This window comes from Hibiscus syriacus, unplaced genomic scaffold (assembly GCF_006381635.1).
Source record: "Hibiscus syriacus cultivar Baekdansim isolate YM2019G1 unplaced genomic scaffold, ASM638163v2 tig00117038_pilon, whole genome shotgun sequence".
NCBI lineage: Eukaryota > Viridiplantae > Streptophyta > Magnoliopsida > Malvales > Malvaceae > Hibiscus > Hibiscus syriacus.
In genome coordinates, this window is record NW_024063534.1 from 800108 (window position 1) to 825886 (window position 25779).

The window sequence follows — 25779 nt, forward strand, 5'->3', positions numbered from 1 at the left end:
CATTTCCTTGAAACATATCACCAACTTATATATATTTTCCGCTGACATATTTATCTTTCCATTTCATTACTTCCATTTAACCATTTTTTTAGCTTTCTTGTTTGTGCAGGATCCTTGTTGCTTTCCTAGATCGAAACAATCAAAGGTACAACCTTGACTTCACCATCCATCCAAGTGAGGCTAGGTTGAACTGTATCATCCTCTTTTTCATACCCTTGTAGAGACTCAAGATCATTCTTGTTCCACGAAAATAGTTCTAGAAAAAAAAACCACTGGTGGAAAATTCTGCTCGACGAAAAAAATAGTTTTGAAAAAAAATAGTGAACAATACACTTTTTCAAACAGTAGATAAAAGAAAAAAAACAACCCCTTTGTTCGACTGAAAAAGAAAAAAAATAAAATGGAAAATTAATTGGTTCAATTGCCTCTCATATATTATTTTTCCTTGTTATTCATTGTGTTTCATGTTAATTCATGGATTGTTTCGAATCTTTTTGGTCCTTGTATTGGCAATTAAACCATTTTTCATCCGTTATCCTTACTCATACCTTAGCCACATTACAACCATGTTTAAATACCTCTTGACTTTTACATCATATTCATTTTTTAGTAGTGGAGATTGGATTTAATTACAAGCTTATGATAGTGTTTTAACTTGTTTTGGCTTGAGCGTTTCTTTTTCCTCAAACACTTTGAGCGGAATGAGTGAAACCTTTGTGAGGGTATTGAGTTTTACATCATTATTTTATTTTTCCTTAACATAGTTTCTCTCGAACACTAAGTAATGAACTTGAGAAATTTTCACTCTCATGCCTCCTACAATCTTAAGTAATTTTAAACAATAACAAAACAATTGATAAACATAAAAGCCTCAAACATTCATTGAAAAAAACATTTAGTAACCATAAATGAACCTCCACCAAATAAAGTTTAGATCATGGTGGGGTTCGAATCATCCATGAAAATAATTTGTTCCACACAACCCAAATATTCTAATGAGAATAAAAGCTTAGGGGTGGAGGAAAACTCTTAATGCCAACTGTCGGTAGCTCCTTGGACCACCACGACTTCACCTTAGCGGCTACCTCCTCTCGGACGCGTAGCATGCCACTCCCTCTAACTTGGCTATGGAGGAAAACCTTTGAAAAGATGAAAAGGGAAGAAAATGTGAAACCTTTAGCCGCATCTTTTCTTGTTTATCTCACAATTTTCCAAAAGGAATTAGCACCCTCAGTTCTGTGCCAAACGTTTCTATTTATACTTAGAAAATATCCTAGGTTTTTGGGCCAAAATAAAATAAAATATCCAAGGTTTCTTTGCCAAAATACCCATAGTACCATAGGATCATTTCCTTCAAGCAAGTGTGATATAGTAGGTGTCACTGGTCCCTATATAGGTGGCTGACAATAAACAACATGTTCTGGAAATACAGCTGGCCACTTGTGAAAATATCTTCACTCCTTGGTCTTCTTCTACGCCCAAAAATGTTATCATTTCATTCTACTTAAGCAACATAGTTTGTCATGACATTTTTCCTCGCACACCCTCTACACGTAGAATCCTACACACCAACATCCAAAACAATACCTTCCCTATAAAATAACATAATTCACAAAACAAAATGTTAAGGCTAATCGAATCTACCAAATACAACTATATACTCCTAAATACATCTAAATGAACCTATATGAGCCTTTAGACAATCAATAACTTAAGTAAAAAAGCCCTAAATATAGCCTTTTTACGGAATTATCACTAAGTACCTCTAAAAAGCTTTTGAGTGTAACTCAGTCACTCATTACTCCATTGCATATGAGAAGCTCCTTCTTAAGCTCATCTACCACATCCTCAAAGCCTTCATCTCGAATTCATGAACACCAATCCCATGAACAATCTCCAACTTGTTGAGAAATCGTTGTGTCTCGTCCTTGAACCTATCTTCATAACACCCCAGGTCTCTTTGGCCTTCTCCTCATATTCTTCAAGTCTATTGACCCTCTCCTTCAACGATGTTAAGATCTCCCTCAGTTCTTCTGATGAGTATTCAGAATCAATAGTATTTTCTCGTTAATTTTTCGATCTTATGGAACTATTGTTGTTGATTTGGTTGTGTTATACTTGTTTTTGTGCAGGATCTTACTTTCTAGACTTAGTGGTAAAATGGGTGCATTCTGCAATTTTTTATTATTAGGTCACGGCTGGAGACATGGGCACGACTCTTGGCATGACACAGTCCGACGTGACAGTTTCTAGAATATCTAGTATGCGCGCCTTCTGGAAGATGGACGAGCAGAGTTGCATTAGGAAACTTTTTTAAAGTTTGAATTTAGGAAAAATAATTATCTTTAGGATTATTTTATTTTAATTTTTTTGTTATCTCTATGCTTTTAGAGGCTATAAATACCCTCTCTTGGTAAGCCTAAATTCTCAACTCAGATTACAATCTTTTTATTCTTTCTAGTTTTATTAAAGCTCTCTCTTTTATTTTAATTGTCAAGTTTTCCTTTATTTTTAAGCTTTGTTTTTAAATATGCTAAGTATGACTTTTGTCATGCTTAACTAATTTTCTCCTAAGCCAAGAGTTGAAGCGATGACTCAAATTCCAACAGGAGAATTGAAATAGGCCCCTTAATAACTTCGAAATATCTCTCTCAACCTCTGTGCTTATTTTTCAAAATCAAGGATTGAATTTGATCAAGAGGTTGTTGTGATTCAATATGTGGAGGAAGGATCGACTTATTGAAAGAACATTCGACTTCCTGGGAACACACTTTGCGAGATAGCTTCGCTAATAGGGAAATGAGATCGAAATTAGCAGCTACTGAAGTAACAATCCGAGTCGGTTGCCACGAACTTAAACGGTAATTGATCTACGACAATTGATGTTGATTAGATAAGTTTTCGAAGTCAGAATCAAAGATTTCCTTGGGTATTCAGTTTACAAAATAGTCACGAAGATTTCCCTTTTAGACAAAGTGATATGATCCCGGTTATGTGTTCTGAGTCATATAAGATGTTGCCCGATCATAATTCTAGTAAGAACTTCACAGTGCTTTGATTGAAGACTGAAAATGTACAAGCAACGTTATAAGAAGGGAAATATGTATATATAAATATGTGTATGAAAATAATGGAAATGATAGAATGAAGTAGAAGTGGATTGTAAATGAAAGAAGTGTGGTGGTGATAGTGGTTGAATAGATGTAATGAAAATGGTGAAGGATGTTTGTGGTTGGCGTGAAGAATGATATTAATTGAAAGGATGGATTGTGACCCTCTAACTATATATGAGTTAGGAACCACCAATATAATAAAGATGAAATCGAAGTGATAGAGGGTGGAAAGTGACCCACTAGCTATAGTAGTGCTAGGAACCAACGCTATAACAAGATGAAATGGATGAAGGCTTCAAGACCGACAAGAAATCGATAGAGTTCTAATCCAATAACTAAAATGAAAGCAATATTTCAAAGTATTTTCATAAATCAAATGGTGTGTACAAATGATTCCAAAGGTGCCTATTTATAGTATTTCTAAGAAGCATATGAAAATACTCAAAAGATGATAACATTCTCATCAATTTAGCAATAAAATGCACTTGAATGCCTTGTCTTCTTATCTTCAAAGTTGGATGAATATTCTAGATCATTTTGGGGATGAATCTAGATAATTTGAAGCTGAATATGGCCTTAATTTCGTCCAAGAAGGAGGGGTGACTATTGGGCTGCATTGCTTTGCTTGCAAATGGAATAAAAGAGGTTAAATGAAGTCATATGATGAATGTGGACATCCTACATGTACAAATCAGCTTGTCTCTTCAAATTCCTTACTTATTTTATCACATAATTTGGTGATTAAATGAAATAAAATCATCCTTCATTGCTTGTTCCCTTGAAGAATATGACCAGCCTTCAAAAGATAATAAAGGCCTTGAATGCTATGTTTTGAATGATGGTTATTGCATGTCCCCTTACTTGAACATGAATGGCCTTCAATGGGTGATAACATCAACCTTGAATGCCTTGAATTAGTGAATTAATATGGCCATCAATTGCTTATCTCTTGTTAGAAGATGAAAGGACTCTTCCTTCGTTCAAAGTCATCCAAATAATCCATGCATGAAATTCCCGTAATGAAAATTCCAGCCTACAATTTCTTTGGTAATTCGATCATATCTCAAGCTCCTGATATCAGATTGAGGTGATTCAAAAGGCTTTGGAAAGCTAAGAGATATAGGAATAATGTCCAATTGGTTTCTGGACCCAAAAATATATGTATTGCATCCAGAATTAGAATACATTCTGACTGATATTCTTGCATTTGTTAAGATTGTTCAGCTTTCCTCTTGCACCTAAACACAAAGATAAACTTTATTCAATTATAACATGTAAATATGCATGGGATAATTAAGAGTTAGTTTGATTAATGAACTAACTTTATTCAATGAACTAGATGCATGAATGAAGTAGCTTACTAAATGATCTAAATATGCATAATTGAACTACTTCCCTAAATGAACTAGATGATTTAAATGCAATGCATGCTTAAATGAACAACATACTTATTAAATGCAATGAATGTCTTGCAAATTCATGCAATGAATGATATCATATGATAAGCATATCCTAAGAGGTAAATAAAAACATATGATAAAATATAGTGCATAAATAAGCAGGTATAGGATGAGGTAAGGTAGAACCCCCTTTGAATCAGCCTTGGTGAACTTCAATGATTTAATTAGATCAAGAAAAAAGTTAGGGCTGATTGGGATCACATCACAAAGTAACCAACGTGAATCCCGAAGGGAAAATCTAATTCGATGATCTGAAAGAAATTGAGTCAAAGCGAAGCTTAAGGTTGTTTTTACCATATCCATTTACAATCTTTACTCTCCTATTTTTACTTTAATTGCCTTCATATATTTAATATCTTTTACTACTTAATCACAATTTAAACAAAACACCTACTACTTTTCACCTGGTTAAAATCCTTCAAACATAAATTTGGAATTTTACCAAGTCCTTGAGGATTAACCCTTACTTCTTTTTCCTACGAATTTCCTTATTTATTAACTGAGAAGAATGAATTTTATTTGACATCAAAACGATAGTTATCATCTTCTACCTAAGATTTAAGATAAAAACTTATATTGTCAAATTCATCTAGAGGTTGTTGTACCTCATCCATTAGCATTTTTCTCTTATTTCCCGCTATGGAAACTCCACCTCTTACGCATGCCATCTCTTTCCTCATTTTCCACAGGCTAGCTTGATCATCCCGACTATCTCAAACGTAAATCTTTACCAATCTTGAGTGCAACTACAAAGTGGCTCAAATGCAAGTCTTCTCTATTTGACCAATTTACCACTTTTCACAAAACACATTCGGAATGCTCAATGTACCATAACAATGACTGCTTTGATATCACTTACCACCCCCTACTATTTTGATCTAACATGGCATGCAACCATAGATTCTTCTGGATGTCTCTTCATTGCTTGCGCACCTAAGTAAGCCTTAAACCACACCTTTTGAGAAAATCCACCAAAGTATAGAACCAATCCCTCAAGGCTTCGATGGATGCGAAAGTTTTAACACCAATAGGACTATGAAAGCCACCAAGGTTGGTCACCTATGTTGAAGTGTAAACACAGATGTGGTTACTCAAGCCACCAAAAGAGGAACAAGTAGAAGAGAACTTAAAACCAAAAAGAAATGAACAAAGAGAATAGAGTAAATTCTTAGAGCTTTATTTCACTCTCAAGAGAATGGATGGAATGAGATGATACAAATAAGATGAGAAGGATCTCTATTTATAGTTGAGCTCTCATTCAATTAATGGCCTAGATCGATTTACTTCACAATTCAATTAATATCAAATCCTCTAATCTAAGGAAGTTAAATCAATCATATGTAATCACATCAATGAGTATGAAACTCTCCTTGGAGTTCACATTGTATGGCAAAACTCTTTCACAATCTTCTCTAATTTGTTTTCCCTTATCATTTCTACACAGCCACTGTGGACATTATCTTATATAATGTCACTTTCCTTATTTGCAAGGCTAGTGTAAATGTACTCTCTAGCATTCTTCAAGTAATGTGCCAAGTCTGGTGGGCTTAGCAAGCCAGATACTCCTCATAAAACCTCTTTAACGAACACTTACACATATGTCGTGGACCTAAATATGTGGGTTTGACACTAGTTAGTAAATTTGTATTTGAAACATTGTTATCAAATTAAACATCTAATAAATAAATAAGATAACCAAGTTAAAATTAGTCCATTTATGTTTGAATTTTTATAGATTAATGTTTGGTGTATTTACGTAGTATAATCCTATGCATTATCAGTGAATCCAACAATGGCACATCATAATGAACTTTTAAAACTAATTTCATATAAATTTATACTTGTTGATGCACCAGCATCTAATCCACTAATGTTTCAAAGAGTTATGCATTGTTAGAGCATCAACTATTTATCATTTTTATTTATTTTTACGTTATATAATCATAATAATTAAGCTTTATACATTAATTTTTTTTAGTTACGTGACTTAATTTAATTCACTCGATCATCATTTCATTAACAATTTGCTTATGTGACTTATTTTAATATTAATATCAATCAAATAGGATTTGCACTTAATAAAATAAAATAAAGGTTAATGTACACTTATTTGGGATAATTTAAAAACAAGATTTTAGAGACAACCTAAAAGTATACTATCAAAGGGAAAAGTGACCAGGGAAGAATAACATTAAATCAACGGTTGATTTAATTTCCATTCTAAACTGCGGGTGTGAAATTCCGACATTGTTGAAATTTTCGAGCAGAAGTGAAGATCAAATTCAATGGAGTGTTGATGGAATGAATAGGAAGAGCATACAATGCATTCATTCTCTAGAATAACTCAACTTTCTTTTTCTGCATATCTTGCTTCCACTTTGGCAATTTATAAAATGCTTCTTACTCCATCCCAAATACTGTCTTGAACTCATCATCTGACAAATAAGCCTGAGAAAAGGAACGGTGAGAATGGTAATATATTCAGAAGTTATAGAGTGAACTTAAAAACGTCAAAGGTGGGACAAACCTCTCTCCGTTTGAAATCAATTCCACTTACAGGATTTTCAGATTTGGCCTTCAGTTGCTCGTAACGGAAAGTACTTTGAGTGGTTCCACTCCCATTCTCGTCAAGCTCACTCTCTTGCTTTGGTTCAGAATCCTCCCCATTGTTTTCAGATACACCAGTCTCCTTGGCTTCAGGAACCTAGATTCTTCTAATTCAGAAGAGTCCACTTCACTCTTTGTTTCAGCTGTTCAATCCAGATGCGTTAGATAACATTTCAGTACTATACTCTAAAGACGGGGTCAAATTTACTTAATCAGTAGTTGCATCAAGAAGATTTAGCAACTTCCTTTTGAATCAGCCCAAAACATTTGCTCGTTTTTAGACGACACTTCCAAAGAGAAGAAGGGGTTTCTTACGAGGTGGGCTGGTTACTGCAGGGGTGCTGCTACTGGATTTTGCAGGGGATACATCAGGTGATTGTTTCTTCTTTTCAGCAGTAAGAACCGAAGAAAGAGCAGCTACAGCTGCCGCTCTTTGCGATCCTTGACCAGTTCTTGAAGGCTTTGGAGTAGAGATTTTGCTAGCAGATGAAGGATTAAATGCGGATGATAAGGCAGCTAAAGCTGAAGCTATTTGTGTGGCTCCCCCTTTATTTCCATTGGATCGATCCTGCACCCGCTGTAATGGTACATATCAAATTATTGTAAGAAACTTAGACGAGTGCTTCAAATTCTCATAATACAGCCAAACAGTACCCCATGCATAATCATGAAATATGAAAGCAATATCACATTATGACATGTATCGACTGAAATGGCAACTAAAGCAAAAGGAAACAATAATAAACTCCATCGGCTAACATACAAAGACAAAAGCGTCAAACAAACTGCCTAAAGTTGAAACAAACATTATTGGTGAAAACAACCAGAACTAACATTTAAACAGTGAAAAAAAAGAGGGGAATGAAATGCATTATAAATTATTAAATTAAAAGATGGAAGAAAGCAGATAATTTTGCAAAAATAGAACATGTAGCTAACAAGGCAGATCAAAGAATTATACCATAAAAGAAATCTCATTCATTGCGATGGTACCAAATTGTTAGGATCACGTGTTTTGATTGATAGTGGAACCCAGAAGGAGATTCCAAACCTTAGACTCCTTCGAGAGAATCTTAAATCTCGTAGTTTTTTTTTTTTTTAATTTCAACTTCTTTCTTTATTGCTTCCACATTGGCCTCTTGAATAGTGGTTAAATTAGGTCAACTAAAAGAGTTTCTAAAATCTCCTACTAAGGAAAGACTACTAATAATATAAAATACTCATAAATAAGATCTCGTAATACTTTTAAAAAAGTTTACAACTTCTTACTTTATTGCCTTCACATTGTCCTCTTAAATAGAGGTTACACTAGGACAGATATGCTCGGGTGCAAATCAGCAAAAACTCCCATGGATCCTAATCTAAAACGAAGGAAGAGTGAAGAGGAATTCCATGTTAGAGTATGCCCAAAGACCAATCATATGATGATTGTATTAATAATTTTATTTACCGATTTTATTGAATAAAAGCATTGTCGCTATTATTTTCAATTATATATATGTGTTTAACATAAACTGGAAGATAATAAAGTCCATATATATGGGCATGGACAATAATAATATGCTTAAGACTAACATGTTATTGATTGATGACGAGTTGTCATTGGCATAGAGATATCAGAATTGATACATGATTATATTGTTAGAGAACAATGTATTGGATTGACCCACCATTAGCATATGTCTTGGATTATTATGTGACAATCATAACATTGCTCATGGTGATGACTATATGTATGATCTTCAGAGTTGAGATCAATATTATCCAACATATATTGAAGATATATTCCAACATGCATGATGAATTGATACATGATTAAAGTCTACTCTAGATATCAAGAAACAATAGATGGGTTATACAAGTGTGACTATTCCAAGACTTGTGCCTATTCTAGATATAAAAGACATAAGGATGTAATACATAAAAGCGTTAATCACCAAGATGATATGTCGAATCATATTTTCTTGTAACTTAGGTGACAATGATATATTGCTAGATGTCACTCATTGTATGTAATTTTAGAATTGTTCTAATAATTACTGCTAATGTTACAAGAACCTATAGGGTCACACCCTAGGATTGAAACGAGCAAAGATGTACAATTTGTTGTACGATACTAAAATATATCTAGAGTTAATTAAGTATATATTTTAATAATTCTGAATATTTAATTTCAATTAATTAAATATAGATTTAATTAATTTGAAATAATAAAATCCCTAATATGATTAGGGTAACTTGGATATAAAAGGATTATTAAATTCCAATTAATTAAATATAGATTTAATTAATTTGAAATAATAGAAACCGTAATATGATTAGGGTAACTTGGCTATAAAATGGTGTGTTAGGTCTAGCAGCCGTTTTGGAAGAACACACACAAAAACCTTCAGCCATTTTCTCTCAAAACGGTTTTGGGGGAAAACAGAATTGCTCTCAATCGGGTGAACTGAGTAGAGGCCGAGACGTGATTTTGTGGAGGCTTACGATTCGAACTGATCTACACCACCAGTATTCACTGTTGTCCTTGCTATTTTTCAAGGAACCCACTGAAATTATTTGCATCTCTTCCTCCCGATTTCAGTTTTTCATACTTGGATTGCTGGTGAGACCGTCGAGTTGTTTCCGCTGCGCCATGGGGTGCGTCGATGGTCCCTACAGTGGCATCAGAGCCACTTGTACGGTCTAAATTTGGGTTACATTTTTGGTTGATGTGATATTTATGAGATGCATGTTCTAGTTTTATCGATTTCGGTAAATATGTTGATATCATTGTTCGAATCGATAACCACAAAGATTAATATGTTAATATGTTTTTCAATCGATTTATTACTGGATGATATGTGTGAGTGCGATAGCAGATCGCGTTTGGAAATGGAACAATGGTTGTTCCAATGCAGAAAACCTTCGGGATTAAAAATCCAAAAAGTACGATTTTGTTGATAATTGTTATCAAATCGTGAAGTTTTTCCATGGAAATAGAAGTACTATTTTTTAAAATATCCCCTTGACACACATCAGCAGTACAAATTGAAGGCCCATATTAATTTTTTTTAACAAAGGCATAAGAACGTGTATATATATAAATGATATGTTTGTTTTGCATGGTGTTTGACACGCATGGTTATAGCCCTTATTCACTTTATAATGGTTTAATGTGAAATACGATCTGCGAGCCTTGCCTTTCTATATCTCTGTTGTATTTCTCTTCTTTTCTTACTCCCTCGTATGTAAAACGAGTTTCTTTTAAAATTGTAAACCTATGAAGATTTACAAGGAGCAGAAGAATGGCGAGAAGATTCCTAGAGAGCAGTCTTAGGCTTTAGGGTTCTTGGTTCTCCCATTGGATTGGGATGAGCCACCTTAGTCATTGTTTTGGGCTATAACCATTGCATCTTATTTATTGTTATATTTGTTATGTATGCAATGCATCAAATGATAAAATAAGAATAAATATTGATGAGATCAATAAAGGTCTAATATTAAAATGAAAAATGATGAGATAATTATGCAAATCCCTCTTAATAATCTAAGTTAACTTAATCGTCCAATATTTACCCTCGTTAAGGCTTTGATCGATATTGTGTGGGCTTTGCCAAAGCATTGGCACATAAATCTATATTGGTTAAACGCAAAGAATAAGCAAATGATATTCACCGGTTGAAATATTGGTAATAACTAAGCTAGGTTATTCTAATAGGATTAGAAACCTAGAGGTTAAATATTTGGATAAGTCATGAGATGACTTAAACAAAAGTTGTTCACCAAAATGAGAACTTACATGAGATGTAACTAGTCAAGTGTTACTTACCTAAATAATCACTATCCTAAAAGAAAAGCCAAAGCTGATTTAGGAAATTGATGTATTATGGATCCTCACCCACTAGAAAAAAATTTGTTGAATTTTTCTGAAATTAAAACAAAGAGGGTTTTTAATTTTGAATAAAATAGTGGGAGTAAGTTGTAAATAAAGTCCTATTTATAAATTTTAATTCGGTAAATTTACTTACTTTAATATTTTCATTGTTGTAGATTTAATGGCAAACAACACTTTATCATTGCGATCACTCATTGAGAAGGATAAACTTAATGGCATAAACTTCCTTGACTGGTTTCGTAATTTGAGAATTGTTCTCAAATAGGAAAGGAATGAATATGTCATTGAGAAACCTGTTCCTGATGAACCGGTAGCTAATGCTTCAAAAGCTGACAAAGACAAATTCAAGAAACATATGGATGATATGTTAGATGTTGGATGTCTAATGCTTGCTACCATGACTCCTGAGCTTCAGAAGCAACATGAGGACATGGTTGCATATGAGATGATTCAAAATCTCAAAGAAATATATGAAGGGCAAGCACGTCAAGAGAGATATGAGACCTCTAAAGCTCTATTTCAATGCAAAATGGAAGAGGGAACTCCTATAGGAGCTCATGTCGTCAAGATGATGGGCTACATCCAAACGTTGGAAAAGTTGGCATTTCCTCTCAAAGATGAATTGGCTACCGTTGTATCCTGCAATCATTGCCAGATTGCTTTAGCCAATTTGTCCTTAATTTCAACATGAATGAAATTAACAAGACTTTACCACAGTTACTTGGCATGTTATGAACTACTGAAAGTAACATGAAAAAGGTTGGACCTAAGCCCATTCTGATGGTCCACAAGGACAAAGGAAAGGGAAAGAAAAAAGTAGTGGCAAAGTCTAAGGGCAATGGTAAGACTAAACCAAAAGGGAAAAATGCATTAAAACCCAAAGGGGGAGTTACCCAAGAAGGAAAATGTTTCTATTGCGATAAGACTGCACACTGGAAGAGAAACTACCTTTTACCTTCAAGAGGTCAAGAAGGCAAAAGCAAACGGAACGTTTGTTTCAAGTATTTATGTTATTGATGTTAATTTGTCAACATCTACTTCTTGGGTATTAGATACCGGTTGTGGTTCTCATATTTGTACTTCTATACAGGGACTGCAAAAGAGAAGGAATCTGGCTAAAGGAGACGTGGACCTACGAGTGGGAAATGGAGCAAGAGTTACTCCATTAGCTATAGGGACATATGATTTATCTTTGCCTAGTGGAATTGATTTAAATTTAGAGGATTGCTATTATGTGCCTAGTTTAACTAAGAACATTATTTCTATTTCTTGTTTGGACAAGATTTGTTAGATTATTATTAAGAATAATTGTTGTTCTTTTTATCTCGATAGTGTTTTTTTATGGGTCGACACAATTGGTAAATGGTCTCTGTATTTTGGATCAAGAAAACATCATTTATAACATAAATACTAAGAGATCAAAAATAAATGACTCGAATCAAACTTATCTTTGGCATTGTCGTTTAGGCAATATAAGTGAGAAACACATATCAAAACTCCATAAAGATGGATTTTTAGATTCATTTATTTTCGAACAATATGATTTATGTGAATCTTGCTTGTTGGGAAAAATGACTAAAGCTCCTTTTCATAGTAAAGGTGAGCGAGCAAGTAATTTATTGGGGTTAATACATAGTGATGTATGTAGACCAATGAATACACAAGCCAGAGGTGGATTCCATTACTTCATTACTTTTAGCGATGACTTCAGTCGGTATAGGTATATTTATCTTATGCGCCATAAATCTGAAGCCCTTGAATAGTTTAAGGAAATTAAAAATGAAGTACTACATCAACTAGGCAAGAGTATTAAGGTACTTTGATCAGATCGAGGTAGAGAATACTTAAGAATAGAGTTTTATGAACTCCTAAAAGAATGAGGGATTATCTCACAGCTTACACCACCTAGTACACCACAATGGAATGGAGTTTCTGAAAGAAGGAATCGAACACTTTTAGACATGGTTCGATCGATGACGAGTCATAGTGATCTTCCAACTTCTTTTTGGGGACATGTACTTGAAACAACCACTTTCACACTAAATCATGTTCCATCTAAATCAGTTCAAAAGACACCATATGAGATATGGACTGGGAAACGTCCCAATGTCTTTTATGAAGATTTAGGGTTGTAAAGCTTATGTAAAATATCATATGTCTACAAACCTCAAACCTAAATCTCATAAGTGTATATTTGTTGGATATCCTAAAGAAACTAAGGGATATTATTTCTTCAACACTAATGAGAATAAAGTGTTCGTTGCTTGAACATGAGTTTTTCTCAAAAGATAATTTCTCTCAAAGAAAGGGAAGGATATAAATATTGAAATTGGAGAAGTTCAAGAGCAACAAATAAATGAACCTGAAGTTGAGCATGTTTCACAAGTTTTTGAGGAGCATTCAACAGATTTAAAACACAATCACTGCGTAGATCCATAAGTGAACATCGTGCACCTAAGAGATTTGGATTTCTCGTTACGACATATGGAGATGTTCTTCTAATGGATCAAGATTAGCCCAACACTTATCAAGAGGCAATGTCTAGCCTAGACTGTAAGAAATGGCCTAAATCCATGAGATCTGAGATGGATTCCATGTTAGTAAACCAAGTATGGACTTTGGTTGAATCCCCTGAAGGGGCCAAACCTATAGGGTGTAAATGGGTTTTCAAGAAGAAAACCGACATAGATGGTAATGTACAAACATACAAGGGGCAATTAGTCGCTAGAGGTTTTCGACAAGTTCATGGTGTAGACTATGACAAAACATTCACTCCTGTAGCTATGTTTAAGTCCATCTGGATCCTGCTCGCAATAGCTACATTCCATGGTTATGAAATCTGGCAAATGAACGTCAAACCTTCCTTCCTTAATGGAAAACTTGAAGAGGATGTGTATATGACACAACCAGAAGGTTTTGTCTTTCCAGGAAATACTGGAAAGGTTTGTAAGCTACAAAGGTCTATTTATGGACTAAAGCAAGCTTTTCGAAGCTGGAATCTTCGTTTCAATGATGCAATCAAAGAGTTTGGTTTTATCATAAATGAAGATGAGCCTTGTGTTTATAAGAAGGCTAGTGGGAGCATTGTTTCTTTCCTAATCTTGTATGTAGATGACATACTCATCATAGGAAATGATATACCTACTTTACAGTCTATTAAGACTTGGTTAAGTAGTTGTTTTTCTATGAAAGATTTGGGTGAGGCAGTGTATATCTTTCGAAGGAAATGTGTCCTTCAACTCCATAAGAAAGAGAACGGATGAATAAGATTCCATATGCTTAAGCTATTGGTTCTATCATGTATGTCATAATATGTACTCGACCAAATGTATCATATTCTTTAAGCATGACGAGTCGGTATCAAGCGAACCCTGGTCAAAATCATTGGGTTGCGGTTAAAAATATCCTTAAGTACTTAAGAAGAACTAAAGATAAATTTTTTGTCTTTGGAGGGGAGAAAGAGCTTTGTATAAAAGGTTATATTGATGCCAGCTTCCAACTAACAAGGATGACTCACGATCGTAATCGGGTTTTATGTTTTATCTTAATGGAGGTGCTGTGAGCTGGAAATGTTTGAAGCAAGACACAATAGTTGATTCTACAAAAGAGGCTAAATACATTGCAGCCAGTGAAGCATCAAAAGAGGTTGTTTGGATCCATAAGTTTATAATAGAATTAGGGGTTGTTCCTAGCATAACAGATGTTGTAGAACTTCGTTGTGACAATACTGGAGTCATTGCACAAGCAAAGAAACCCATATCTCATCAACAATCCAAACATATTCTTAGGCGCTTTCATCTCATTCGAGAGATCATTGATCGAGGAGATGTGGAAATATGTAGAGTACACACGGATGAAAACATTGCTTGATCCCTTGACGAAGCCTCTTACATAGCAGAGGCATGATCGTCACACTGAGTCACTCGGTATTAGATATGTGAGTGATTGGTCTTAGTGCTAGTGGGAGATTGTTAGAGTATGCCCAAAGACCAATCATATAATGATTGTATTAATACTTTTATTTACCGATTTTGTTGAATAAAGGCATTGTCACTATTATTTTCAGTTATATATATGTGTTTAACATAAACTGGAAGATAATAAAGTCCATATAATGACATATTTGTTATTATTAAAAGATCCCTAGTCAAGTATTATTATGGGCATGGAAAATAATAATACGCTTAAGACTAACATGTTATTGATTGATGACGAGTTGTCATTGACATAGAGATGTCAGAATTGATACATGATTATATTGTTAGAGAACAATGTATTGGATTGACCCACCATGAGCATATGTCTTGGATTATTATGTGACAATCATAACATTGCTCATGTTGATGACTATATGTATGATCCTCAGACTTGAGATCAATATTATCCCAACATATATTGTTGTATGTTATGATGCAGCTAAACAAGCTTCGTAACTGGTTGCTCTATAAAGATTGTTATTGAATATATCTCAATATATGTAGTGGATGTGTATGATTAAGATAAGATTTGTCCTTCTTACATAATAGGAAATATATCACAAGCCACTTGATCGAGTAAGACTAGAAACGTATGGCCATGCTCGAATAAGTTGATATGAGATATCATAAACTATTCGTTAATTAAAGTCTACTCTAGATATCAAGAAACAATAGATGGGCTATACAAGTGTGACTATTCCAAGACTTGTGCTTATTCTAGATATAAAGGACATAAGGATGTAATACATAAAAGAGTTAATCACCAAGATGATATGTCGAATCATATTTTCTTGTAACTTAGGTAACAATGATATATTGCTAGATGTCACTCATTGTATGTAATATTGGAATTGTTCTAATAATTACTTCTAACATTACAAGAACCTACAAGGTCACACCCTAGGATTGAAACGAGCAAAGTTGTACAATTTGTTGTACAATACTAAAATATATCTAGAGTTAATTAGGTATATATTTTAATAATCCCGAATATTTAATTTCAATTAATTAAATATAGATTTAATTAATTTGAAATAATAAAATCCCTAATATGATTAGGGTAACTTGGATATAAAAGGATTATTAAATTTTAATTAATTAAATATAGATTTAATTATTTAAAATAATATAAACCCTAATATGATTAGGGTAACTTGGCTGTAAAAGGGTGTGTTAGGTCTAGCAGCCGTTTTGGAAGAACACACACAAAAACCTTCAACCATTTTCTCTCAAAACGGATTTGGGGGAAAACAACATTGCTCTCAATCGGGTGAACTGAGTAGAGGTCGAGACGTGATTTCATGGAGGCTTACGATTCGAATTGATCTACACCACCAGTATTCACTGTTGTCCTTGTTGTTTTTCAAGGAACCCGCTGTAAGTATTTGCATCTCTTCATCCCGATTTCAGTTTTTCGTACATGGATCACTGGTGAGACCGTCAGGTTTTGTTTCCGCTGCGCCATGGGGTGCGCCGACGGTCCTAACATTACAGTCAACAAAGATCAATACCAAAGGTTAGTCAGCAAATTGATTTTATCTCTCACATACAATGCTAGACATTGCATTTGCTGTAAGTATTGTCAGTTAACACAAGGACTGATATGATCGCCAATAATAAAGACTCGGAGAAGTACCCTAGTGGCCCCATCACACGAGCAAGGGTTAAAGAGTTTCAAACAACCATGGAGAGTATGTTTACATCAAGTTTGGGACATGATGAAGGAATAATAATAAGTGAGGAACACTTTACGTTGCTTTTATTTTCATGCATGTTTTCAATTAAATATTGAATAAAGTTCACCTTTGTGTCTAGGTGCATGAGAGAAGTTTAACGCTTTCATCATATGCAAAAATGTCAGTCAGAATGTCTTACAATTATGGATGCGATACAGATGTGTTTGGTTCTAGAAATCAATTGGACATTATTCCTCTATTTCTTAGCTTTTCAATGCATTTTGAATCACCTTAATCCGATATCAGGAGCTTGAGATATTATCGATTTATTGAAGACAATGCCGGCTGGAATTTTGTTACGGAAATTTTATGCATGGATGAGTTTGAGCCAAGGGAGAGTCTTTTCAACTTCATCCAAGTGACAAGCCATTGAAGGACTCTTAATTCACCCATTCAAGGCATTCAAATCTGATTGTTATCATCTTAATTCAAGGTTTGTTCATATTCTTCAATGGAGCATGCAATGAAGGGTGATTTAATTCAATTATCACTACAAGAAAATATACCTTTAATGACACACAAACGATGACACACGCTAATTTATGACTTGCAAAAAATGTGTGTCATAAAAAATGTCATGTTTTTTAAAATCTGAAAGATTTATGACTTACAATAATGTGTGTCATATTTAATAGTTATAATCCAAAAAATTTAGCAAAAACACGGAGTTCACTTTTAATTTTGTGTCATCTGTAAAAGTCATCTTTTAATTTCCCCCCATTATTTAATTCCTTTCCCGCTTCTGGTACTGGCCTCCTATTCACCACAACTTTACCCAAAGGGAAACAACATTTGATAAAGAAGCTTGCTGATGTAAAATGTAAAAGGGTAAGAAACTTCTTTTTAATCTTTTTCAATTAATCCATCCTTTGTTTCTCTATTTTACGTGTCACATGCCATTGATACTTAGTTACTTCTACGGTTTCTAGCTGCACTTTCACATTTTTTTTCTTATGCTATTCTTAATAAAGAAGGGTTCATTGAAAGAGGTGAATGCTGGGATTTCGGAGTTGAAGGACCAGATATCATGGTAGATCTGCTAAAGGAATTGCTTCTGGTTTTCGTTAGCTGTTTTGGAATAGAGAGTTGAAGCATTGTTTTATTTAAGATAGTAAGCGTCGGAGGGAAAGATGATCAAAGTGAAGAGAAAGTATGAGAGGTGGTAGTTGCATATGATGAACGGAGCTCCGGGGAGCGATCGTAAAGGGTGGTGGCGTTTGTAATTTCCTCACATGGAATGGCAAATCTTGTTAGCTACGGTAATGCCCAACGTGACATCGACCAGGTCTTCCCTTTTACCTTTCTACTTTTCTTTGTTTTATAGTTAACCTTTAAGATTTTGTTTATACTTTATTCTTATTCTCAATTTTGTTGTTAACTTTCTACTTTTCTTTGTTTTATAGTTAACCTTTAAGATTTTGTTTATACTTTATTCTTATTCTCAATTTTGTTGTTAACTTTGTTTGACTTTCAAAATTTCCCTCAAATTTTATGATCATGGGAAGAAACGAAGGGTTATCTGGAGGAAATTTTGGATTTTCTTCTATTTTTTGGAATCTTTAAGTGTAGCATTTTGTTTCTTATTTTTAAATTTTCTTCATCATGAAATTACTTTCTTGATGTTTTTATCCTTCTGCAAATAATCTTTGTACCTTATGTAGGCATTAATAGCTTTGAAGAAGGGTGCTCAGCTTCTGAAATATGGATGCAAGGGAAAGGCTAAGTTTTGTCCATTTAAACTTTCTAATGTAAGTTTGGTTCTAACTTTTGAAACCTTTGTTACATTCTTTTCATGTGTGGATAGTACTCTTTTATGCTTTATTAGATGATGTGAAAATAGAGACAAGTATGCAGAGATTTGGTATCTTTTGTTCCTAAATTGACAAATAGACTCTGTTTTGAATTACCAAGTAATTCTATTTTACTTGTTGCTTCTTTTCTTTTCCTTTCCTTTTTTAAACTTTATTTTAATCTAAGTAAAAAATTTCTACACTTACCAACTGTTCTCTTTTTAAATTGCAGGATGAAACAACTCTAATTTGGATTTCAAGCAGCGTGAAAGAAGTTTGAAGTTAGCCTCAGTTTCTAAAATAATTCCTGGACAAAGAACTGTAAGATCTTTATGTTCCTTTTGTTGCATTTTTATTTTAATGTATGACTAGAAACATGTACACCCATTATGTTAAGAAAAGAAAAAGATATTTTAGGTAGTTTGTTTAGAAGAAGAATGTATTATTTTGAAATATCGAAGTGCTGACATGACCTTGATGCTATTGTGTTAATTAATTTCTTAAGTTGTGTTCTTGATTGAGTTGGTGTCTGGTTAAATCGGGAAACCAATTCAGTCAGGGACCTTAATATTAGTATAGATGTCGATACTCTAATTCTTACTTTTTTTGTCACAATATCTAGTTTTCTTTCTGCTATGTTTTTCTTTTTCTTTTTAATTTATTCTAAATTTTCGTTGTTAATGCTCTATCAGGCTATTTTCCAGCGATATCTCCGGCGTGAGAAAGAATATTTATCTTTTTCTCTTATATACGACAACGTGAAAAGGTCACTTGATCTGGTTTGTAATGGAACTTTGATAGTCTGTTTGTAGGTAGATAATAAGATATTGTTTATATTTTTTATTCTCTTATGTGTGTCTCTTCTTAATTTAATGCATGGTTGGCTTCTAGATTTGCAAGGAAAAAGCCGAGGCAGAGGTGCGGATTGTAGGCCTCAAAGAATTAATTTCCTCTGGTCAGAGTGGACGCTCCAAAATTGATGGCTGGATTGATGGAGGCTTTTACCTTGATGAAATTCCATCTTCTTTTGACTTCTTCCGACTAGTCTTTGTGTTTTTTTTTTCTATTTGATGAAGTGATGTATATAATTTTAAGTATAACCACTGGTATCTATTCCATTGGCCGAATAATCCAGATTAGGTGCTGATGTTGTTACATGTTCAAAATGCGACACAATTTAGGTGGGTTAACTTTGTATATAAGATTTCAGTGGCTTATTCCTAGTTATTAAAATTCTTTCATTTATAGGCCTAAAAATATATGCTTAATTTTTTTTAATTGTGTTACTATTATAGCTACAGTTAATCATGTTTACCATAAATGTTTATCCCTGACTGGTTCCAGAATGGCAGATATCTGACATCAAATAGCGCAACTGACAGTTCTGTCAGTGCCACTCGAGATATTAGTTCCCCTGAAGTTTTTGTCAGTTTAACCCTAACACTTCACCTAAGAGTTCACAACCTGATAATTATTTTCATTCTGAAAGGTCACATACAGCATCAGAAGTCACAAATATGGATGTAAAAGGATCTAGTTCATATGTTTTTCGTGTTAGTGTTTCTAGTGCCCCAAGTACTTCTAGTCATGGTTCTACACCGGATGATTATGATGCTTTAGGGGATGTGTATATATGGGGTGAAGTGATCTGTGATAGTGCTATGAAGGTCGTAGCTGATAAGAATGCCAATTATTTTAGCATGAGGGCAGATGTACTTCTTCCCAGGCCTTTAGAGTATAATGTAGTTTTAGATGTACATCATGTAGCCTGTGGGGTCAAGCATGCTGGCCTAGTTACAAGGCAAGGTGAAGTTTTTACATGGGGTGAAGAATCTAGAGGACAAATTGGCCATGGTGTTGGAACGGATGTTATTCAACCTCGTCTTGTTGAATCACTGGATGTCACTAGTGTTGATTTTGTCGTCTGTGGTGAATTCCATACTTGTGCTGTTACAATGGCTGGGGAACTTTATACATGGGGAGATGGAACTCACAATGTTGGGCTTCTTGGTCATGGTACTGATGTCAGCCACTAGATACCAAAGAGAATTTCAAGTCCTCTTGAGGGGCTTCAAGTAGCTTCATTAACTTGTGGTCCATGGCATACGACTTTGATAACATCAACAAGACAGCTGTTTTACTTTCAGAGATGGTACATTTGGTTCCTTGGGCCATGGTGAAAGATAGAGTGTTCCATATCCAAGAGAAGTAGAGTCTTTGTCAGGATTGAGAAAAATTGCCGTGGCATGTGGAGTGTGGCATAAATGCATGGACATCATAGATATAATCATCGGTTGAGTAGAAAAGGATATGCTGGACTAACACTTGAGATTTTATGTAGTAAATTAATTGAATAGTTTAGATATTCATATGTTTATTGTTGTTATTCTTTTTAATTTAGATGCAAGAAACGGGAAAAGAGGAATACGAGATTGATAGAGCATTGTTGTGGAAAAAGGCAAGACAAATGAAAAAAATAAGGTTATGACCCGAATGTTTAGATTATTGTTGATAAAATGGTAAGTTCCTGTGAACATTCCTACTTTATTTATTTTCTACTTATTGTTATAGCACCAAGTTAGTATATATATGTTTGCTTATTTCAAACTACTTTATTTATTTCCATACTTGCAATAATCTTATTATTATGATTAAAATTTATCATTTTAGTACTCTTTGATATTTATATACTTCACTTTAAATAAGTATAAATTATATACTTATTTCATATTTTTTACTTAGGTTGGAGATGGGAAGGAAGAATACACGGATGATGACATTGATGATACTCGCAAAGAATGAGTATTTTATGTGGAAAACTTTATTATGCCGTGATATTTTGTATCGACATATGATTACAATATTTTTGGTAACTTAATGTTAATATATTATATGCAAATGGATTGCTTATATAATAGATATATATATATAATATATATATATATATATAGAGAGAGAGAGAGAGAGAGAGAGTATAATGAGGCATTAAATGTGATTTAGTTTGATTATTTGTCAATCTACATATATATATATATATATATATATATAATTTACGACATACAACCACGACACACGAATGGGTGTCATCTTTTCTAATGACGTGTGCTTCAATGACACGTAATGTAAGTCATAAATGCGTTTCATAAATTTATGACAAACCAATGTGTGTCGTCTTCATTAATGATGGGGGCTTCAATGACGTGCAATGAGCATCATAAATATGTTTCATAAATACACGTCATAGATTTATGACGCACAATTGCGTGTCATCTGAGATTTATGTCGGTGGCTTCAACGGTGCTCATTTGTGTGTCATCTGCACCCATAGAAGACGCATAATGCGCGTCATTAAAGGGGTTTTTTCTAGTAATGTATTAAGACAATTTTCAACATGGAATAGCAACAGTCTTCCACCCCTTGGATGAAATTAAGGCCAAATTCAGCTTCAAATTGTCTAGATTCATCCCAAAATGATCTAGAAAATTCAACCAAACTTGAAGATAAGAAGATAAAGCATTAAAATGCATTTTATTGCTAATTTGATGAGAATGTTTTCATCTTTTGAGTCATTTCATATGCTGCTTAGAAATAGTATAAATAGGCACCTTTGGGATCATTTGTAGACACACATTTGAATATATAAAATATCATTGAGAGCTTGCTTTCATTCTGTTCTCTTGTAGAACTTTATCGGCTTTAAGATAGTTTTGTATTCTTCATCCATTTCCTTTTATTATAGCGTTGGTTACTAGCTCATCTACATCTAGTGGGTCACGTTCCATCTACTCCCACTTTGATTCTATCTCTTTATATTATTGGTTCCTAACTTCATATAGTTAAAGGGTCACAATCTGTTTTCTTTTCAATCTATCTTACACAATCCACGCCATTACCAACCCATACCTTCGCCATACTTTCATTCCATCCAAACTACAACTTCCATCATCTTCCGTTCAAAGCAAGCAATTCAATCTCTTACTAGAATCACGATCGGACAATCATATATATGACTCGAAACTCATAATTGATATCATATTATGAACGGTCCACATGAACACTTAGAGGTTGTTAATTGAATCCTAAGATACCCAAAAATGACTCTAGACATGGATTACTCTTTGAAAAAGCGAAAACCGTGAAGTAGAGGTATTCACTGATACAAGTAGGGCTAGACAATTTACTGAAAGGAGGTCTACAAGTAGCTATTGCTCTATTGTTTGGGGCAACCTAATCAAAAAAAGCAGTTCGTAGTAAAAAGTACTGTGAAGTCTTAATTTCAAGCAATTGCTTCAAGAATTTTTGAAGGAATTTGGATTCAAAGGCTATTAAATGGGCTAAAGGTTGATTCAAAAGATCAAGATACAAAGTAACAATCAATCAGCCATTAACATTGCTAAAAATTATGTTCATCAAGATCAGACAAAACATGTGGAGATTATCATACACTTCATTTCAAAAAAGGTCAAGTATGGGACTTGTAGAACTACACTAAATTCCTACTCAACAACAACTTGTAGATATTCTTACCAAAACCATTGCAAGGACGAGCATTGATGGACTCAATTCGTACATGGTATTGTACAACATGTACACGGAGCGTGAGGGGGAATGTGGAAAGCTATTGTGATTGAAAGGCTATTAGAAGAGGATTTTTTTATCTTAAATTATAGTTCTAATTTTAATTTACTTGCAATTTATGATTATGTTTTACCTTCTTAGAAAATAATATTTTTAGGAGATACAAGTTAGGATAAAGATTCCTAGTTAAACTTTACTTTTATAATTCTCAGCCTACAAAAGCATGTTGATTTTTTTTCCAGTAAGCAATTCGAACAAAACTTAGGGTCTCTCTTCATTCGAATTCTCACTTTTCTTTCTTCTTAGAATATTTACAAGTTTAGTACATGATCATTGTGAGAAAGATAGAGGAAGGCATTATCATCTTCACATAAGATCTAATATTATTTCCTAATTTATCAATTCGAAGTATTACCCAAAAGGCTACAAGGTCAGGATCAAAGACTCTTGCCTAGAGGCAACCATGCTAAAGTTCAACTTCATCAAGTTGTACAGAGTAATATCATAATTTCATCTTAAAAGTTAGGGACATTCACTTAGAGTTGAGTTGGCAACAATATACGTTGGATAAGCTCATTAAAGAAATAATAAAGGTTATAACAGGAAGCCAAAAAAAAACCATATCCAAAAAAAGTGTAAGACAACTATGTAGTCTATTTGACAGAAATTAATTTATTTAGAAAAGGGAAAAAAGTTGGAACATTGATACACAATCATGCATGCTTTCAATCCATCAAAACTTCATATACAGAAAATAATTTATGTACAAAGAAAAAAATCATATATTGAAAATTCACTTCATGTGAATTAAAGAAAAAATAATCTCTACAGCTTGGCCAGCCCCAAAGAGCAATGCCACCTTCTGGAATGAGATTTCTTGCACCTGCAGCGGCCACATATAACATCTAAAACATAAATATCAAGGAGATGCAGCTGAATGCAACATACATGAAAGGAAGGATGAACCACGTCGATAACATAGGTTTCATAATTTTTTTGGCATGATATAGAAATATAACTCTCTCTCTCTCTTCTTTTTTCTTTTTTTTTTTGGGGGGGGGGTTGGTGTGGTGGTTGCACTTTGAGTGACAAAAATGTCAAAGGTATGAACTGTAGATTTAAATTATTGAAGACTTGGATTCCAAACAGTGGACTCCCTCTTTGGTCTATCCAACATTAATGCATCATGCTATTCTACTTTTCCATCATTGGGAATGTAGTTTCAATTCAGATTTTAGGTTCTCATTATATGTTGTTGAGGATGATAAAAGTGATCTAACATTAATTGAAGTGACAGTAACTTAAGGATGAAGTAAAAAACCGGTCCTGCACACACATACAGTAGCTTGGGCGGAATCCCATGAGAAGAATGTTGTGAAGAAGAAGGGTTAGTTTCTTTCGGTAACTTTGTAAAGTGGAATAAGTGGGGACAAGCCTTCTAGAGATGCAACCATGTCAATTTATTTCTGCAAAGAACTTATAAAATGAATAGCAAGCATCTTGGAAGAATAAAAAGCTGAGGAATCAATTTCACATTTATACTTGGCCAACTTCAAAGGTGTTTTGCTTTTCTTTGGGGTCTACACACTTACCAACCCAAACAAACACTTCAGCATGTGTGTCAAGTATCAAAATATCTTCTGTCAAGAGATCGTCCTGAGAGAAATTGTAAACTTCTTCAACCTGCAACAGAATGTGGATTTACATATGGAATACACAAAGATGCCTGTCCGAACTGGTTTCAATTAAATTTGAAAAAGCTCACCACAAACTTTCCTGAGGCATCCATGTAGAATCATACAAAATAATGCAAAGAACGATTATAATGGCTAATTTTTTTTAAGAAATATAATGGCTAAAGTTCCATTAATAATCGGGGGCAAGAGACGCAATCTTAGAGCAAAAATATGAAAATAAAGCAAATCATGTTTATTTATTTATTTTGATAGAAAATATAGGCCTCGTTAAAAAATCCCTTCGTAACCGTCAAGCTACGAAGGTAGCTCAACATACATTGGAAGGAGGAAAAGAGTGCCATAAATTTTATTACTAAAAAACAGATACAAGAAGAGTACAAAAGACCAAAATACATCCAAACATCACCTACCATCGAACAACAAAACAACCCAGTACATAACAACTAACTAGTCCCCAATTTAGCAAACTCGTCACCCTTGTAGTTGGCAACTCTCTTAATATACCTAATAACTACACCTTTATTTGACACAATATTAGCAATGTTATTCACCACTTCCTTAAACAGAGGAGTACAATAAACTGGATTATTGATCCAGTCTAAGGCAACTAAACATTCAAACTCTAAAATTAGTCATCCCCTTCATTCCCACTTCGATCCCAAAAATAGCTGGAAACCCCTCTTAATAGCCAATAGTTCTGCCAAAATTGGAGGACCATATCTAACTTTCTCAAAAAATGAATCCAACATTGAACCATTTTTGTCCCGAAGTAAACCAACTATGCCACCCTTCTGCCAATGACTATATATAGCACCATCCACTTTTACATTAAAGAAAACTAGTAGAGGAGGACACCAACCTTCACGAATAGAATAAACTTTTTTTGAACACTGGCAGAAATCTGTTATCGAAAGATTGCCCACAAAACTGTCAAAAAGGACCAA

At 34.0% G+C, this 25779-nt stretch overlaps 1 protein-coding gene and 1 long non-coding RNA gene across 2 annotated transcripts; both read right to left on the reverse strand.

Moving 5' to 3' along the window:
* Positions 1 to 6835: 6835 nt before the first annotated feature.
* On the reverse strand, positions 6836 to 24036 carry LOC120196999 (villin-2-like). The gene is made up of 4 exons (XM_039198653.1): positions 23962 to 24036; positions 7496 to 7748; positions 7101 to 7323; positions 6836 to 7021 (listed from the first exon to the last, which is right to left on the reverse strand). Exons 1-3 carry the CDS (start codon positions 24034 to 24036, stop codon positions 7151 to 7153), a joined length of 501 nt encoding a protein of 166 aa, XP_039054584.1. The 3' UTR covers positions 6836 to 7021; positions 7101 to 7150.
* Positions 24037 to 24516: 480 nt separating this feature from the next.
* LOC120196988 lies at positions 24517 to 24967 on the reverse strand. Its single transcript, XR_005523234.1, has 3 exons — positions 24904 to 24967; positions 24681 to 24821; positions 24517 to 24604 (listed from the first exon to the last, which is right to left on the reverse strand). It is a non-coding gene; the product is annotated as an uncharacterized LOC120196988 (long non-coding RNA).
* Between the last annotated feature and the right edge of the window lie 812 nt (positions 24968 to 25779).